The following is a 20,321-nucleotide window of genomic DNA, read 5'->3' as shown; positions in this document are numbered from 1 at the left end:
TTGTTTGCTACCTGAACCCAATGACCTTATACATGAAAAGCTCCATGTTTAGCACTAAAAGCTTCAGAGATAATTTGACATCCACAACTTAAACGTTCAAAACACTCACTACCTGAGAATAATTTCAGTCCTGCCATTTCTTCCCAATGCATAGTTAATTACAGTAGATTGTTTCTAAACGCCACTTTGGTTTCAAGGCATTTTCTTTAAAGTTTGGAGATGATGGGTCGACATTTCTAGACCTCGCCCAGATTTCCAGTGCAGCTTTGACAGCGAAGCCATGAATTCCTGCAAAAACAAAATGAAGGTGGATGTGGGAGAATTCACAAGGAAATTTCACCCCATCCCATCCCCTCCTTGCCATCCGTCTTGTGTTTTTAAAATTCACAAAGGCAGTAACAACAATGTTGTTAAATTTCCCATTGATGTGGTTCATTCTTGTCTAAAGTTTACTCAGTTTGGAATGGTGATGAAAGGTAACATTGAGTAGGCAGGCACTCAACAGCTGGGCAAAGTGACGGATGACTGCTTGAGATATTTAATCCCCTAGTTAAGCTTTTCCTGCTGTACTTGGATTTATGAATAATGCATGCATTGCTACAGCTTAGTGATAAAAGCAAAAGGGAAAAAATAGAACCATAACTTGTGTTGACGTCATGGAGCCATCCTCCAACAACTGCTAGTTAAACTGGTAATCTGGGTAGCTGCTGCAGGAATGTCGACACAATGGCAGATTGCACTGTCCAATAGATAGTAAAGTTTGGGTGGCTCTAGGGCTGCCTTCAGTATGCAATGGTAGCAAATCTTTAACCACAGAAAGGAATTGGCTTTGATTTCAATTGTGAAGGGCTGCAGGATGTTGAATTTATGAGTTTGCAGTGTTTGACTGTTTTTGTCTACACCATCTGACTTGCCTTGACAGATAGATTGAGTATTATGGCCTGTATCCAATTAACTTAATAATGCAAGTGTGAAAATTAGGTTTGATATTCTGGATGGGATGATCAATCCAAGATCTCTCAGGTAGAACAAAATCTAATTTCTGTGAGGCATCATTGCTTGTCTAAGCAGAAAGTACTCTGATGATAACTAAACTGTATTGGAAAAAGCGTATCTTGAAATAATGCAAAAAGGCCTTATTGTTTTGAAGAGAAGTTATTGATGTTCGAGGAGGTTAAGCTCCATTATTCATGTATGACAACATGAAAAGCTGAGAGTTTACCATGCAGACAGTTAAAGTGATGCTGAGAGGAAACCACAGCAACATGTTCCATCAAAAATGCATGGGCTGCAATTTCTTTTTAATCTTATTATCTTGAGCAACATTAGATAAATTTACAATGGGATCCCTTGATATGGTTCAAGATTGTAAAGGAAAGAACTACAGTGGCTCACCCATGTTAACAAACCATTCCCTGTTTGTAAATTACCCCCTTGAATAGAAATTCTGGGTCTATCTGTTCCTCACTCTTTTAAAGCTCATCACTTTCAGCTTCTGCATCGCAATCAACTAATGCTCGAAACTCGGATTGAGGAGTCAGATCACACAGGAGGCAGATGGTGAATCATTTTCAATCTAAATGCCCAGTTATTGTGACTCCCAGTCATGTCCAAATAATCCTTCGGTGAACTGCCCAAGATGTAATGTTCTATATAATGTTCAGTAATTTGAAGAAAGGTCTCCTTTTTAGTAGTAGTTTATTTCCTGTTCACCATTTGAGTTTGTTTAATTGTTGTCACATGTACTGAGAGACAGTGAAAAGTGTTGTTTTGTGAGCTATACAGACAGATCGTACCCGTCAAATTGCATCAGGGTAGCAGAACAGAGTGCAGAGTACAGTGTCACAGCCAGAGAGCCATAGCATGGGAGCAGACCCCTTGGTCCAACTTAGCCATGCCGACCAGATACCCTCAATTCATCTAGTCCCATTTGCCAGCACTTGCCATATCTCTCTAAACCCTTCCTATTTAAAGGGTTTTTAAATGTTGTAATTGTACCACCGTCCACCACTTCCTCTAGTAGTACATTCCATACTCACACCACCCTCTTTGTGAAAAGTTTGTCCTTTTAAATGTTTCCCCTCTCACTCTAAACCTATACTGTCTCTAGTTTTGGATTCCCCAATCCTGCGAAAGAAGACCTTATCTATTTACGTATCCATCCCCCTCATGATTTTATAAAACTCTATAAGGTCACTCGTCGGTGCCTGATGTTACAGGGAAAGCAGCCCCAGCCTATTCAGACTCTCGCTGTAGCTCAAACCCTCTAACCCTGGCAACATCCTTGTAAATCTTCTCTGAACCCTTTCAAGTTTGACAGCATATTTCCTATGGCAGGGGGACCAGATTTGAACACACTATTCCAAAAGTGGCCTAACCAATGTCCAATACAGTCACAACATGACCTCCCAACCCCTATGCTCAGTGTATTGACCAATGAAGGCAAGTGTGCCATACACCTCCTTCACTATCCTATCTATCTATGACTTCACTGTCAAGAAACTATGAACCTGCACTCCAAGGTGTCTTTGTTCAGCAACACTCCCCAGGACATTACGATTCAGTGTATAAGTCCGCCCTAATTTGCCTTTCCAAACTGCAGCACCACACATTTATCTAAATTAAACTCCACCTGCTATTCCTCAGTCCATTAGGCCATCTGATCAAGATTCCATTGTGCTGTGAGCTCACCTTCTTCACTGTCCATTACACCACCAAGTTTGGTGTCATCTGCAAACTTAATAACTATACCTCCAATGTTCACATCCAAATCATTTATATAAATGACAAAAAGTAGTGGACCCAGCACCGATCCTTGTGGCACTCCACTGGTCATAGGCCTCCAGTCCGCAAGGCAACCCTCCACCACCACCGTCTGTCTCCTACCTTCAAGTCAGTTTTGTATCCTGAGAGAGCCACAGAGAAGGTATAGAGAGAGAGATCAGAATTACCATTAAAGAGGTCCATTCAAAGTCTGATTACAGCGGGAAGAAGTTGATCTAGATTCTTTTTGTACATACATTTCAACTTTTGTAACTTCTGCCCAACAGAAAAGGAGAAAGAGAGTTTTACTGGGATGGGAGGGGTCTTTGATGATGTTAGCTGCTTTCCTGAGGCAGCGGGAAGTGTAGACGGAGTCAATGGATGGAAGGTTGGTTTACGTAATTGAGTGAACTGTGTTCTTGCCTCCTGTAGTTTCTTGAGGTCTTGGTCAGGGCAGTTGCCATACCACACACTGATGCATCCGGATAGGATCCCTTCTATGGTGCATCTATAAAAATTGGTCAGAGTTGTTGTGGACATGCTGAATTTCCTTATTCTCCTGAGGAAGTGGAGACATTGTTAAGCTTTCTTGATATTGTCTGCCATCCGCATGTATATGGTGGGGTTCTGGTGAGTAATGTGTGATCACTAAGACAGATCTGAGCCTTGCAGAATCTCCTGCAGGTAGAATATGACATTCCAGATTATTGAATTTTTGGATCTGGTAGTAGCCTGGGATTTTCTTTCGGTGCAGTTTCACTCTATCCCTGATGTTCGGTTGCTTTTGAAGCAGTCTCTCCTTTATTTGTTATATTGTGCCTGGCACAAGCTTCTCCCAGCACTCACTCTCAAGATCATAACACTTAAACGATGCCTTCAGAAGTTCCTTGTTGACCTTCCTGTGACTGCCGTGAGAATGCAGTCCCAGTCCTGGGTTCTCCTGAGAAGGCTCAGTAAACAAGTACTGGGCATTCTGACTTCAAGCCCAATGTGTGACTGCCTCAGGATGATGTCGCTGCTGGGCACACCAGCTCAAATGAGTACCTCAGCATCTGGCAATTCTGTTCTGCCGTCAGTCCTTCCTGTGTCACAAATTATTTTGATGTGGAATCATTGTCGTTGTGTACATAAACAACAATATTTTTTACAATCTCTGATGAGATAAATGAGCCAATTCAAAATTGCTTTCAATGATGTTAATTCAATGAAAATCTTGGCCAAGGCACTAGAGGAATCCATCATTCTTCTGATTATAATCTCGGGATCATTAACTTCAATCTAATCCACCAGAACATGGAAGACAGGGCCTTGGTTTGACATCTCATCTGAGCGATGGCATGCAGAATGATGCAGTCTATCTTACATTGTTTTGTCAACATAATGCCAGCACTTTGCAGTGTAGCTGAAAATTTCAAACAAATGTAAGCTCCTGTGACTGAACCTTTAGAGTCTGTGGATACAAATTACTGCCATGTTGGTAAAATTGAGGTTTTTGGCACCACTTGATCTTTAATGCTTCTTGTGAACAGCTCATTCATCATTGACAATTCTTCATTTGTAAGAGTTAACATATTGTTTGTTACAGGGAGACAGGTGTCAGAGCTAATTCTCTGTTTTGACATTTTCAGCGAAATGACTAACTTGAACATGTATTCTGATTGATTCTTATTTTCCCATCTTAATCTCTGAAGAATTATGATCAATTGTATATTCAGTCGACTGTCCTGAAAGACCAACATGCTGAAAGTTAGCTAAGTATCGAGTACCTAAGAGTGTTTAAAGATTCAGGTGGATTAAGTGTCAAAAAGAGTTTGTACTGTACACCTGTACCCCACCCTATTTAGATTGTAGCCTTTAGCATTCACTGTCTGACTTGTGTTTGAATGTGTAGCTTAGTGTGTGCAGATATATGTTTTCTTTGGTTTTTGTTGCAATTGTTGTGGCTTTAGGGTGTGTGGCAAGGGCTACTACATCTTCTGTCCTTGATGCAGTCATGTTCCATGAAGAATACTAATGCTTTACAAAGTCCTTAAACAAGACTTATTCAGAAGTAGTCCACTGTTGATTCTGAAAGATTTTACTCAGTAGGTCTCACAGTATTTTATTATCAATGATTTACTTTCCATTAAAGCAATTTATTGACACTTTCAAACACGTTCTCCCATTTTAGTGGTGAGTTAACATTGTGTATTTTTTAGTACTAACTTAACTTAGCATCAAGTGATTTGGGCTTTCTATAAGCAATAACTATTCTCACTATAGGTAGTTTTCAACAGCTTTTCATGTTTCCTGAGAGAAAAAGACAGGTATAAATTTCTCTTTTATGGTGCAGAAGTGATACCACGACCCCGAAGAGTTGTATTAAAAACCTCAATATTTAATACAGTAGGTCACCTCTGCTTATTCCTTTTAAAGTCTCTCTGCACATTGTGGCCACTTCATGATAAACCGTTCAATCAGCAAGAGCATTTAGTAGCAACAAGTAACTGTTAAGTCTATCAGTACTCACGGTGAAAGGTGAGCAGAATTATTAGCTATTCCATTTCAGTCTGCCACAGCAAAATGAGACTAATTGTACCCGCTAGCCATCTGCTACCTGGCCTATTTCCATATGCCTGAGGCTGAGAATATATTGACAAAGTGGGTCTTTCAGGCCGTTGCCATGAGACAGCCTTGCAATCGCTTTTTCTGTGGTTCTATTAATGCCTAAGAAAGGCTATTAGCCTGGTTCCACAAACAGAATTAATGGACTTCTTAGCTCTGATGTTTGTGCTTCAAATGCTAAAGAGTAACAAAACCTCCTGCACCAGAACACTAACATGTGAGGCCTAAAGAGGGCTGTAGCTGCCAGAATTATACAAGGCAGGGTTTTCCTCACATTTTAATGGAACATGGATGATTTCATTTAGACATATTTGGCATGAAACATGATTAGTGAATCTATTTTTGTCATAATCAAAATGTAACAAAATACAAAACAGGTGGCTGACTTTTTAGAGTTTGGAGATCTCAAGCTCCATTCATGATGTGGTTGCTCATTCAAATGTTGGAAGGAGAGGTAGTTTCTGGATTTTGTTTTGCTGTGTCTGTGATTCTGCAAGTTAGGCTAAATAACCATCAATAATAATTCTGCGTGTTACACCATATGTTCAGGCAGATCTTTGCACATCAAGAATATTAACAAGTAATATCTGACAAGCTCTTTAAATTTCACTTTAATGAATTTGGATTGGTTGGAGAATGAAGATAATCATCTAATTGTTGTTTTCTTTGTAGTGTTACTGGGCGAATTGTTTTGGAAAAGGGTGATGACTATTTGCATCTTTTGTGTATAAAATGGTACAAACTGAGTTTAAAATGGAGATTGTTCTGTTTTCTCATTGGATAGGCTCAAGCAGCTGGCTCTCCTCATTCATCACCCAGCCATAGTGCCAGTCGTTCCATGCCAATGCCAGTCAGATCCACGTCTGCTTGCTCCACACCGACTCATGGACCTCAAGACTCGCTATCTGGAGTTGGAGGGGATGTGCAGGAAGCGTTTGCACAGGGTAAGCAGGCATCTTGACCAATGCTAGTTGCCTAGTGAATTCACTATCCCACACCCACATTTTTGCCATGAAAAATGCAGAAAGGTATTTTCAAGCATTTTTTTTTTGCTGGTTATAAGGCAGTAATTTTTAATATTATTTATATCTGTAGTGGAAAGCCACCCAAAACCAGTTACATGTGAAGGTATAAGAATTTGTGGCCTTAGCTGTGATCTTGCAAAAAGAGGACCAATGTGCAAGAATGTATAACAAAAACAATTTAATTCCAGTTAAAAAATGGGCATCAGATAGCAGGATTCTAAAGGGAACAAAAAAACATAATGCTATCATAGATTGTCCAATGTATTTCCATCATTACTTGAGCATTAATGTGTTTGATAGCTCGGTTTACTACTTCACTCTTGGCTGTTACTAACCATTATTGAGATAAGACCATTACCTTTCTGGGAATAGCTTTCTCCCAGTAAAGGAAAAAATGACTGCATTGAAACTACAGTCAATATTTTAAAGTATGTTAATAGTTGACTTCACACAAAATCATAATTTCCTCATCCTTATTTCAATATGCTTCCCACACCACCTGTCAGAAGTGACAGATATTTATATTAACTATTTGATAGTTTGCAGTTTTTAAGAAAAAGATATTTTTAAGAGGTGTGCTGTCCTGTTTGTAATCATCCACTCCTGATTGCCTACTGAGTGGTCTCTTTCTCTGTTCTATGACAGTCCTTGGTGTGATAGTGCATCCCCAATGATATCACTTGGGGCATTACAGGGTACTGGCCCAGGGAACAGTCTCAATGTCAGGATGATGTGTGACTTGGCAATAGAAATGGAAAAAACATAGCTTGATTAAAGATAGCATGGCTCTGTGAGGGGCAGGTCATGCCTCACAAGCCTTATTGAGTTATTTGAGGATGTGATGAGACAAGTTGATGAGGGTCAAGCAGTGAATGTGGTGTATATGGATTTCAGTAAGACATTTGATAAGGTTCCCTACAGTAGGTTCTTTCAGAGAGTGAGGAGGTATGGAATACAGGGAAACTTGGCTGTCTGGATACAGAATTGGCTGCCTGAAAGAACTCAGCAAGTGCTAGTGGGTGGAAAATATTCTGCCTGGAGGTCAGTGACCAGTGGTGTCCTGCAGGGATCTGTTCTTGGGCCTCTGCTGTTTGTAGTTTTTATAAATGACTTGGATGAAGAAGTGGAAGGGCGTGTTAGTAAGTTTGCCGATGACACAAAGGTCAGTGGTGTTGTAGATAGTATCGAGGGTTGTTGCAGGCTGCAAGACATTGACAGGATGCAGAGGTGTGCTGATAAATGGAAGAAAGAGTTCAACCTGGATAAATGGAAAGTAATCAAGTTTGGAAGGTTGAATTTGAATGCTAAATACAGGGTTAAAGACAGGATTCTTGACAGTGTAGAGGCACAGAGAGATCTTGGTGTTCATGTGCATAGTCCCTCAAAGTTGCCACCCAAGTTGATAGTGTTGTTAAAAAGGCGTATGTTGTTTTGGCTTTCATTAGCGGGGGATTGAGTTTAAGAGCTGCGAGGTTTTGTTGCAGCTGTATGAAACGCTGGTTAGACCGCACTTGGAATTTTGTGTCCAGTTCTGGTCACCTCATTATAGGAAGGATGTAGATGCTTTAGAGAGGGTGAAAAGGAGATTTAGCAGGATGCTGCCTGGACTGGAGGACATGTCTTCTGAAGAGAGGTTGAGTGAGCTAGGGCTTTCCACACGGAGAGAAGAAGGAAGAGAGATGATCTGATAGAGGTGTATAAGGTAATGAGAAACATAGATCGAGTAGATAGCTAGAGACTTTTCCCCAGGGTAGAAGTGGTTGTTGTGAGGGGTCATAATTTTAAGGTGATTGGAAGAAGGTACAGGGGAGATGTCAGAGGTAGGTTCTTTAAGCAGAGAGTGGTGGGTGTGTGAAATGCGCTGCCAGCAGTGGTTGTAGCATCAGAGACATTAAGGACATTAAGCGACTGCTGGGCAAGAACATGGATGGCAGTAACTTGAGGGGTGTGTAGGTTAGGTTGATCTTAGATTAATATAAATGTTCAGCACAACATCGTGGGCCAAAGGGCCTGTACTGTGCTGTACTGTTCTATGTTCTATGTTCTAAACGTGAATGCAATAATATTCTCCTGAAATCATTGCTCCTAACATACTTGGTAGCAGAGGTTGCAGGTGAGGGAGATGCTGTTAAACCTGGGAAAGCTGCTCTTTTGCATTCTGTAGATTACTATTCCAGTAGGAGATGGGCCATTGGCAGGGACATTGATCTAGCAAAATGCTCAACTCTGCATGAATTTGAACATTTTGACAGCTTATAGCACTTACGCAGGTACGATCAGTATTCTATCACACATCTGACTTCAGCCTTGTAAAGATAGACACATTATTTAAACGTCACTTTGAACAGAAAGCCCAGGCTGTGCCATGATGTTATGCCTGCATCATTGTTATTGCTGATAGAGTTTACTTTTTGTTGATGCCAGTCTTTGAGATCTTGAATTTGGAGGAGCCCCCAGTACCTGTGCTTTCATTGTCAAGGGTCAATGGCTGGGCTTTGAATTCTTTGACTTGCTTCAAATGACCACAGCCGGCTTCATCTGTCTGACCCCAGCATTGGAGGATTTCACCCTTTGGTACTGTTCAACTTCCTTCTGCTAACATCCCTGTGTGTCATACACAATTAAACATTCAACTGAGGAAACAGGCTCTGTATTTTCTGAGGTTTCAAAAAGTGCAGCGATGATCTTATTGAAACTTAGAGAAATCTCATCGGGAACGACATGGAATGTAGATAAGATAATCCCCTCACTATTGACTCTAGAACCAAGTAACGTTACCTCAGGGTATGCAATAGGCCATTTAAAATGAAGATGACAAGAGAACAGAGCTGTGAATCTTCAGAATTCTCTAACCCTCACTGCATCAAGGACCTGGGTTTGATTCCAGCCTCGGGCAACTGATTGTGTGGAGTTTGCACATTCTCTCCATGTCTGCGTGGGTTTCCTCCAAGTGCTCTGGGTTCCTCCCACAGTCCAAAGATTTGCAGGTTAGTGTGAATTGGTCATGCTAAATTGCCCAGTTTTCAGGAATGTGTTGGTTGGTCATGGTAATGGGGTGGGGAATGGCTTTGGGTGGAATACTCTTCAGAAGGTCGGTGTGAACTTATTGGGCCAAAGGGCATGTGTACACACTGTAGGGATTCTAGTTCTAGTACCCCAGAGGGCTGTGGAAGCTCAGTCATTGAGCAGGTTCTCAACAAAGATGTTTCAGGAGACTATTGAGCTGAAGGGATATGAAGATAGTGCAAAAAGGTGGCATTGAGGAGATAATAGGTTTAAATTTATTTAAAATTGTCACTTGTACCTCGGTACAGAGAGAAGTGGATAATGTCACCACATTCCAGCACCATCTTGAATTACAGAATAAATTACTGAGTAAATTGTATAAATGGTACAATGTTGAATAAATTAATCTTAAATTGATATTACTAAAACTGAAACAGCTTTAAAAGTTCATCTTTCAGTCGATTTCACCCTCCCTGCTCCTCCAGTTGCCATCATTCGACATTGTCCCTGGTTCCAGGCAATGTGTTTCCTTCCCACTGTCACCAACGCCATCACTTTCACATCTGTTGCCTCTCAGTTGGAGACAGTCACACTGGGCTGCTCCCGCCCCCTCCTCCAGCACTGGAAATCAATCGATGGGGTCCAGGCTGGTCTTCCAGTGCAGCTAGCAGAGACGGAGCGGGGTTGGAGATACACAGGGCCCAGCCTCCTGTAGGAGAAGGCTCCAGGGCAACCAAAGTCAAAAAAAAATTATCCATGAAATAGAATGACAGGACATACTCAATGGGCTGAATGGCCTACTCCTGTTCCTGTGTTGCCTTTATGCTGAAGACAACAATTATCAGCTTTCCTCTAACATTAAACTCTTCTGTTGGTGTCTTAATGAAGCCAATTTGGACAGAATCTAGCAGATCCTGAATTGTTGATTAGTGAGTCGGTTTTGGTTCGTAGATGTGGTTTCATGCCGCTGAGTCCTTCTGGCACGATGCAAGTTTGAAAGCAACCACTGGGAATAGTAATTGGTCCGGTTAAATCTGTTTTGTTTTCAGAACTTGATCTGCCATACATGAAAACTTTTTCATTTCCTCATTAATATTTTTAATAACATTGAAGATTATGTTCTGGCCTAAAAGGTCAAATGTCACATACACATTAAGTAACTTTCTTCTTGTGATTATTTTATTTTAATTTGAGAAAAGCATATTACAGACATTATCCAGACCTTTTAAAATGCTGAGTTGCAACATTTTAGACGTGATAATTACTGAAAAACTCTGTCTCCCTACTTTTCACAAGAAAGATGAAGCCGAAGTGGATATATTAATGCAGCACCTGCTTTGTCCATTATGATGGGCATGGTTTGCCAATTGGTATTTGTGATTTTGATGAGCATCAATGTTTAAAGTATGAGATTAATTGCAGAAAATTTGCACTGTAGAATATGGTCCGAAGTAATACAAAGCAGCTCAAATCCTAGTCTATGCTTGAAAGAGCAGCTCAAGAATATTACTGTTCCCTCAGCTTCAGCAACAGGGAACAAAAACCGACTAACATCCTTGGCTTTGACCACTATGAGTCGGTGTGTCCCACTGCAGATGCCACTTGTGAACATGGAGTAGAAACCGAACTGAGATTTGATTGTACCAACTTAGTGCTGATAACTGAATCCTCAGAAGAACATTTAAAGGAGCACTTTAGTTGTTAATTGATTTTGATTTAGAAGTGTTAGTGTAGGGAGGATATTTTTCCCAGCATTGGTAATTATTTTAAGCTCAGAGAATTATTTGTGTCTCTTTGGTTTTGTACATTGTTATAACAACGACAACTTACTCTTCTACAGCAGCTTCAAAGGATAATTTGTAGAAATCCGTGAAATGCCTTCTTCAAGATGTTTTGAAGTTAAATTTAACACTAAAACATAGAAGGAAACTTTTGGCCTAATGCCTGAAAGTTTTTTCAAACAGGTGGGATTATGGAGGAACATAAAGGCGGAAGTTCAGCCAATGAAGGGGCAATTAGAAACGAGGATGTGTCGGACAGCATAACTGGCACAGGCTAAAATGGAGGGGTTGAAAAGGTGTTGCTGGTTAAAGCACAGCAGGTTAGGCAGCATCCAAGGAACAGGAAATTCGACGTTTCGGGCCAGAGCCCTTCATCAGGAATGAGGGGAATGTGCCAGGCAGGCTCAGATAAAAGGTAGGGAGGAGGGACTTGGGGGAGGGGTGATGGAGATGCGATAGGTGGAAGGAGGTCAAGGTGAGGGTGATAGGCCGGAGTGGGGTGGGGGCGGAGAGGTCAGGAAGAAGATTGCAGGTTAGGAGGGCGGTGCTGAGTTGAGGGAACTGACTGAGACAAGGTGGGGGGAGGGGAAATGAGGAAACTGGAGAAATCTGAGTTCATTCCTTGTGGTTGGAGGGTTCCCAGGCGGAAGATGAGGCGCTCCTCCTCCAGCCGTCGTGTTGTTATGTTCTGCCGGTGGAGGAGTCCAAGGACCTGCATGTCCTCGGTGGAGTGGGAGGGAGAGTTAAGTGTTGAGCCACGGGGTGGTTGGGTTGGTTGGTCCGGGCGTCCCAGCGGTGTTCCCTGAAGCGTTCCGCAAGTAGGCGGCCCGTCTCCCCAATATAGAGGAGGCCACATTGGGTGCAGCGGATGCAATAGATGATGTGTGTGGAGGTGCAGGTGAACTTGTGGCGGATATGGAAGGATCCCTTGGGGCCTTGGAGGGAAGTGAGGGAGGAGGTGTGGGCGCAAGTTTTACATTTCCTGCGGTTGCAGGGGAAGGTGCCGGGAGTAGAGGTTGGGTTGGTGGGGGGAGTGGACCTGACGAGGGAGTCACGAAGGGAGTGGTCTTTGCGGAACGCTAATAGGGGAGGGGAGGGAAATATATCCCTGGTGGTGGGGTCCGTTTGTAGGTGGCGGAAATGACGGCGGATGATACGCTGTATGCGGAGGTTGGTGGGGTGGTAGGTGAGAACCAGTGGGGTTCTGTCTTGGTGGCGGTTGGAGGAGCGGGGCTCAAAGGCGGAGGAGCGGGAAGTGGAGGAGATGCGGTGGAGTTGTAAAAATGGAGGAGTTGTAAACTTGTACCAGATTCAGAGATAGTGAGAGGTGAGGCTATGGAGTCATGACTTGGACATGCCAGAGTTGGGCTGAGGTGGACAAAGTTAAAAATCATATAATACCAGGTTCTAGTCCAACAAGTTTATTTGGAAGCACTAGCTTTCAAAGCGCTGCTCCTTTATCAGGTGGTTGTGGGTATAAGATCGTAAGACACAGAATTTATAGCAAAAGTTTACAGTGTGATGTAATTGAAATAATATATTGAAAAAGACCTGGATTGTTTGTTAAGTCCCTCATCTTTTAGAATGATCAGGTTGGTTTAAGTTCTTTTATATGCAAATCCCAGCACTTTTTTAAAGTTACATTCTCAAGTGAACGTTAACAATAGGTGTTACGTTGGCCCGGATCATGTATTGAAGGTGTGAGGTGCCCTGTGTGAGGCTGTCTGTGTCCCAATGTTCAGACTGATCTAATCTAAAAAAAGGGAATTATCTCATATGCTGCAGGCAAGGATGCCCTGAGGCATGGTACATTGGGGAGACTGAGCAGAGGCTACAGCGACAGAGGAAGGAGTCATAGAGTTTTTGAGCAAAACAAAATATAATTCTGCAGGTACAAATTCACCCCGCAAACTTATATGCGTGTGGGTGTGTGTGTGTGTGTGTGGGTGTGTGGGTGTGTGGGTGTGTGTGTGTGTGCAGGGGGATATGAGTGTCTATGAGAGAGTGTGTATATGTGTATGTGTATAAGTGTGATTGTAAAGGGGTAGAAGCCTGTGAGAGGGTGTGTGTGTGAGTGTGGGGGTTATATATGTGAGGGTATGAGAGAGAGCTTGTGTGAGTATGAGTCTGTAGGTGTGTGTGTAGTGGGGTCACCTGTAGTGTGACATGAACCCAAGGTCCCGGTTGAGGCCATTCCCATGGGTACCAAACTTGGCTATCAGCCTCTGCTTGGCCACTTTCCATTATTGCCTGTCCCAAAGTCCGCCTTGGAGGATGATCACTGGAAGGTCCAAGTTCGAATGTCCTCAACCACTGAAGTGTTCTCCAACTGGGAGGGAACGCTCCTGTCTGCTGATTGTTGTGTGGTGTCCTTCCTCTGTCGCTGTAGCTTCTACTCAGTCTCCCCAATGTACCATGCCTCAGGGCATCCTTGCCTGCAGCATATGAGATAACAATGTTGGCCACATAATGAGTAGCTGCCAAGTACATGGTGGGAGGTGGCCCACATGTAATGGTGGTATCCATGTCGACACTGTGACAAGGTTGTATGGTGTTTTCCTGAAAGCCGGGTAATTTCCTGCGAGCAATGGTCTGTTTGAGGTTTGGTGATCATTTAAAGGCAAGCAGAGGAGGTGTGGGGAAGGTCTTGGCGAGGTGCTCATCCTCATTGCTAATGTGTTGTAGGTTGTGGAGAACATGGCATAGTTTTTCAGCTACTGGGATGTACTGGACAATGAAGGGCACCCCTGTCAGTTGCAGCACGTGTCTGTCTCCTGAGGAGATCATTACGGTTCCTTGCTGTGACACGTCGGAACTGGCGGTCGATGAGTTGAGCATCGTACCCTGTTCTTATGAGGGTATCCCTGAGTACTTCCAAGTATATGTCATGTTCCTTCTCATCTGAACCGATCCTGTGTACGCATAGAGTTTGTCCATAGGAGATAGTTGTATTAATATGTTTCGGGTGGAAGCTGGAGAAGTGTAACATCGTGGAATAATTGGGTTTGCAGTACAGTGAGGTGCCCATCCTTGATCGAGATGCATGTGTCCAAGAATGAGACAGATAGTCGAGAGTAGTCCATGGTGAGTTTGATGGTGGGATGAAACTTGTTGATATCACCGTGTAGTTTTATCAGTGACTCCTCGCTGTGGGTCCAGAGGAAGAAAATGTCGTCAATGTACCTGATGTATAATGTTGGTTGGAGATCTGCATAGAGATGATGTTTTGTTCAAATCTGTGCATGAAAATGTTGGCATATTGAGGTGCAAATTTGGTCCCCATGGCTGTTCCATGTGTCTGGATGAAGAGCTGGTTGTCGAAGGTGAAGACATTCTGTTCGAGGACAAAGCAGATGAGTTGTAGGATGGTGTTTGGAGATTGGGAGTTGGTGTAGAATTCTGAGGCTGTGCCATCATTGTGGGGGGTGCTGGTGTAGAGTGCTGACACATCCATTGTGACTAGCAATGTTCCCGGTTCGACTGGTCCATGGGTGCTGAGTTTCTGTAAGAAATCCATAGTGTCGCGGCAGATGCTGGGGGTCCCCTGTACAATGGGTTTCAAGATGCCTTTGACATAGCCAGAGAGGTTCTCACACAGGCTCCCATTGCCTGATACGTCCTGGTGTGTTGGGACGTCCTGGTGTGTTGGGACGTCCTGGTGTGTTGGGACGTCCTGGTGTGTTGGGACGTCCTGGTATGTTGGGACGTCCTGGTGTGTTGGCTTTGTGTACCTTTGGAAGGCAGTAGAAGCCGCCTACATGAGAAGTACGTGGGATGTTGGCACGTAGGGAACTCTGAAAAACTGGATCCAAAGTCCTGATCAATGTCTTTAGTTCATAGGCATGTCCTTTGGTTGGATTGGCCAGTAGTTGCCTCTAGTGTTCCTGGTTGTTCAATTGTTAGTACACTTCCTTGCAGCTGTCTATTTTATTTTGTTTTCCAGAACAAAGGAAGGAGAGTCATTGCACACACACTGGTCCAGCTTCCTCAGAGCCAGCTCCCAGAGTGAACAGAATTCCCAAAACTCCTGTTGATTTTTTTTAAACCCCCACACTACTGCCTAACTGCGGTATTGCTTATTTTTTCAGCTGTCTATTTTATTCTGAATGACGGCGGCTCCTCCATTACCTGCCTCCATTTCCTCCATTTCCTGCCGGTTTGATCATTGCCATCCAGGCTCTCAAAGCAAATCAAAAAATTGTCATCAAATCAGCAGGTAATGGAGGAAATGGAGGCAGGTAATGGAGGAGCTGCCGTCATTCAGAATAAAATAGACAGCTGCAAGGCAGTGTACTAACAATTGAACAACCAGGAACACTAGAGGCAACTACTGGCCAATCCAACCAAAGGACATGCCTATGAACTAAAGACATTCATCAGGACTTTGGATCCAGTTTTTCAGAATTCCCTAAGTGCCCACATCCCCATACTTCTCGTGTAGGCGACTCTTACTGCCTTCCAAAGGTACACAAAATCAACACACCAGGAAGTCTCAGCGTATCAAGCACTGCTCACCTTTAAACAACCGCCAAACCTCAAACAGATCATTGTTCGTAGCAAATTGCCCGGCTTTCAGGACAACTCCATACAACCCTGTCACGGTAGACGCTGCACGATGTGTCAGAATATCGACGCAGATATCACCATTACACATGGGAACACCTCCCACCATGTATGATGCAGGTGCTCATGTGACTCAGCCAACATTATCTATCTCCTGCTCTACAGGTGACCCCAATGCATCACTCTTTCACTCTCTCTCTCTCTCTCTGTCACACACGCACGCACACAGACCCATACACTTAAGCAGACAGTCTCTCATACACAAACTCTTTCTCATACGCCCACACATACGCCCTCTCACAGAATTTTACCCCTTTACACTCACACTCAGACACATACACATATACACACTCCCTTACAGACACTCATACTGCGCCCCCACCCCCATGTGCACATGCACACATATACGTTTGTAGGTGAATTTGTACTTGCAGAATTACATTTTATTTTACTCAAACTGCTTGAATTCATATAAGATTCTGTAAATCCCTTTTTTAGATTAGAATCAGTCTGAACATTGGGGTACAGACAGCCTCACACAGGGCACCTCACACCTTCAATACATGATCCGGGCCAACGTAACACCTATTGTTAATGTTCACTTGAGAATGTAACTTTAAAAAAGTGCTAGGATTTGCATATAAAAGAACTTAAACCAACCTGATCATTCTAAAAGGTGAGGGACTTAACAAACAATCCAGGTCTTTTCAATATGTTATTTCAGTTACGTCACACTAAACTTTTGCTATAAATTCTATGTCTTACGATCTTATACTCCACAACCACGTGATGAAGGAGCAGTGCTCTGAAAGCTAGTGCTTCCAAATAAACCTGTTGGACTATAACCTGGTGTTGTATGATTTTTAACTTTGAGGCTATGAAGAGATTTCAAATCAAGAATAAAAATGTAAAATTCTCACATTGTTGGATGGGTGGCAATGTAGGCCAGTAAATACAAGGGAGGCAGGTGATTGGGACTTGGCGCACACCTTAAATTCCTTCAAATTTATGAGAGGGCATTGATGGGAGACCATCCAGGAATGTGTCAGAATATCAAAGTCTAGATTTAACACAGTTATCGATCAAAGTTTCAACAACAGATAGAACGTAGAACATTACAGCGCAGTACAGGCCCTTTGGCCCTCGCTGTTGGGCTGACCTGTGAAACCAATCTGAAGCCCATCTGACCTACGCTATTCCATCTTCATCCATATGTTTATCTAATGACCATTAAAATACACTTAAAGTTAGAGAGTCTACTACTGTTGCAGGCAGTGTGTTCCATGCCCCTACTACTCTTCTGAGTAAAGAAACTACCTCTGACATCTGTCCTATATCTATCACCCCTCAATTTAAAGCTATGTCCCCTCGTGCTAGCCATCGCCATCCAAGGAAAAGGCTCTCACTGTCCACCCAATCTAATCCTCTGGTCATCTTATATGTGTGTATTAAGTCACCTCTTAACCTTCTTCTCTGTAATGAAACCAGCCTCAAGTCCTTTAACTTTTCCTCATAAGACCCTGCTCCATACCAGGCAACATCCTGGTAAATCTCCTCTGAACCTTTTCCAAGGCTTCCACATCCTTCCTACAATGCGGTGACCAGAACTGTACACAATACTCCAGAAATGGCCACACTAGAGTTTTGTACAGCTGCAACATGATCTCATGGCCCTGAAATGCAAACCCTCTAACAATGAAAGCTCACATACTGTACACCTTCTTAACAACCTTATCAATCTGGGTTGCAACATTCAAGGATCTATGCACATGGACACCGAGATTGCTCTGCTCATCCACACTACCACGAATTTTACCATTAGCCCTGTACTCTTTATCCCTGTTACTCCTTCCAGAGTGAATCACCTCACACTTTTCTGCATTAAACTCCATTTGCCACTTCTCAGCCCAGCTCTGCAACTTATCTATGTCTCTCTGTAACCGGCAACATCCTTCTGCACTATCCACAACTCCACTGACCTTAGTGTCATCCGCAAATTTACTAACCCACCCTTCTACACCCTCATCCAGGTCATTTATAAAAATGACAAACAGCAGTAGCCCCAAAACAGATCCTTGCAGTACACCACTAGTAACTAGGATGAACATTTCCCATCAACCACCATCCTCTGTCTGCTTTCAGCTAGCCAGTTTCTGATCCAAACCGTTAAATCCCCCTCAATCCCATGCCTCTATATTTTCTGCAATAGCCTACCGTGGGGGAACCTTATCAAACGCCTTACTGAAACCCATATACACCACATCCACCTGTTTGGTCACCTCCTCAACGCAATAAGGTTTGTGAGGCATGACCTACCCTTCACAAAACCATGTTGACTATCCCAAATCAAATCACCCCTTTCTAAATGATGCTAAATCCTATCTCTTATAATCCTTTCCAACACTTTACCCACAACTGAAGTAAGGCTCACTGGTCTATACTTATCAGGGTTGTCTCTACTCCCCTTCTTGAACAAGAGGACATTTGCTATTCTCCAGTTGTCTGGCACTATTCCTGTAGACAATGACTACATAAAGATCAAAGCCAAAGGCTCGGCAATCTCCTCCCTGGCTTCCCAGAGGATCCTAGGATAGATCCCATCCGGCTCAGGGGACTTATCTATTTTCACACTTTCCAGAATTGCTAACACCTCCTCCTTGTGAACATAATCCAATCTAGTCTAATTAGCCTGTATCTCAATATTCTCTTCAACAATATTGTCTTTTTCCATGTGAATACTGACAAAAAATATTCATTTAGAGCCTCTCCTATCTCTTTGGTTTCCATGCACAGCTTCCCACTACAGTCCTTGAAATCTTACTTGAGTCGTTCTTTTATTCCTGTTATACCTATAGGAAGCTTTAGGGTTTTCCTTGATCCTACCTTCCAAAGACTTCTCATGTCCCTGCTGCCTCTTATTCAATCTCTCTTTAGGTCTTTCCTGGCTAACTCGTAACTCTCAAGCGCCCTAACTGAGCCATCACATTTCACCGATACATAAGCCTTCTTCTTCCTCTTGACAAGAGCTTCAATGTTTTTAGTAAACCACAGTTTCCTAGCTCGACTACTTCCTCCCTGCCTGACAGATACATTCTTATCAAGGACACGCAGTATCTGTTCCTTGAATAAACTCCCCATTTCAATTGTGCCCATTCCTTGCAGTTTCTTTCCCCATCCTATGCATCCTAAATCTTGCCTAATCGCATCATAATTGTTTTTTTCCCCAGCTTTAACTCTTGCCCTGTGGTATATGCCTATCCCTTTCCATTGCTAAAGTAAATATAATCGAAATGTGGTCACTATCACCAAAGTGCTCACCTACCTCCAAATCTAACACCTGGCCGGGCTCATTACCCAGTACCAAATCCAATGTGACCTCGCCCCTTGTTGGCCTGTCTACATACTGTGTCAGGAAGCCCTCCTGCACACAATGGACAAAAACTGACCCATCTAAGGTACTCGAACTATAGCAAAAGTTAAAGCCCCCATAACAACTAAGCATCTTTGGAATCCTTTCCTCTACATCTCTGGAACTATTCGGATGCCTATAAAAGAACTCCCAACAGGGTGACCTCTCCTTTCCTGTTTCTAATCTCAGCCCATACTACCTCAGTAGACAAGTCCTCATCAGACGTCCTTTCTGACACCGTAATACTGTCCTGACTAACAATGCCAAACCTCCCCCTCTTTTACCACCTTCCCTGTTTTGACTGAAACATCTGAATCCCGGAATCTGCAACAACCATTCCTGTCCTTGCTCTACCCATGTCTCCAAAATGGCCACAACATTGAAGTCCCAGGTACCAACCCTTGCTGCAAGATCACCCACCTTCTTCCGGATGCTCCTGGTGTTAAAGTAGACACACTTCAAACCACCTTCCTGCCTGCAGGTACACTCCCGTGCCCTTGAAACCTTATTCATGACCTCACTATTCTCAACCTCCTGTGCACTAGAGCTACAATTCAGGTTCCCATCCCCCAGATGAGTTAGTTTAAATCCTCAGGAAGAGCATTGGCAAACCTCCCCCCAACCCCCCCCCACCCCCAAGGATATTGGTACCCCTCTGATTCAGGTGTAGACCGTCCTGTTTGGAGAGGTCCCACCTACCCCAGAATGTCTCCCAACTATCCAGGCATCCAAAACTCTCCCTCCTGCACCATTCCTGTAGCCACGTGTTCCATTCCCCTCTCTCCCTGTTCCTCACCTCTCCAGCACGTGGCATGGGTAACAAACCAGAGATAATGACTCTGTTTGCTCTAGCTTTAAGCTTCCATCCTAGCTCCCTGAATCTCTGCCTTAAGTCCCCATCCCTTTTCATATCTATGTTGTTGGTGCCTATGTGGACCACAACTTGGAGTTGCTCCTCCTCACCCTCAAGGATCCCAAAAACACAATCCGGACCCTGGCACCCAGGAGGCGACACACCAACCGCGAGTCTGTCTCATTCCAACAGAAGCTCCAATCTGTCCCCCTAACTGTGGAGTCTCTAATGACTAAACGAATTAAGGAAAGGATCGCCTTTGGCAATGTTAGAGCTGATCATTGGCAGTAGGCAGTGTTGGAGTTGGGAATAGGCAG

At 43.3% G+C, this 20,321-nt stretch overlaps 1 protein-coding gene across 5 annotated transcripts in view; it reads left to right on the top strand.

Moving 5' to 3' along the window:
* The window catches only part of dtnba (dystrobrevin, beta a), a 540,419-nt gene that overhangs the window by 448,570 nt on the left and 71,528 nt on the right, over positions 1 to 20,321 (top strand). For all 5 annotated transcript variants that reach the window (XM_060822037.1, XM_060822040.1, XM_060822034.1 and 2 more), the window contains one exon: positions 6,152 to 6,311. In XM_060822037.1, the coding sequence (XP_060678020.1) occupies positions 6,152 to 6,311 (160 nt within the window). The remainder of the gene's footprint in view (positions 1 to 6,151; positions 6,312 to 20,321) is intronic.

This window comes from Hemiscyllium ocellatum, chromosome 3 (genome assembly GCF_020745735.1).
Source record: "Hemiscyllium ocellatum isolate sHemOce1 chromosome 3, sHemOce1.pat.X.cur, whole genome shotgun sequence".
Lineage (NCBI taxonomy): Eukaryota > Metazoa > Chordata > Chondrichthyes > Orectolobiformes > Hemiscylliidae > Hemiscyllium > Hemiscyllium ocellatum.
Note: the sequence above shows the minus strand (reverse complement) of the source record. Positions and strands in the feature narration are given on the sequence as shown.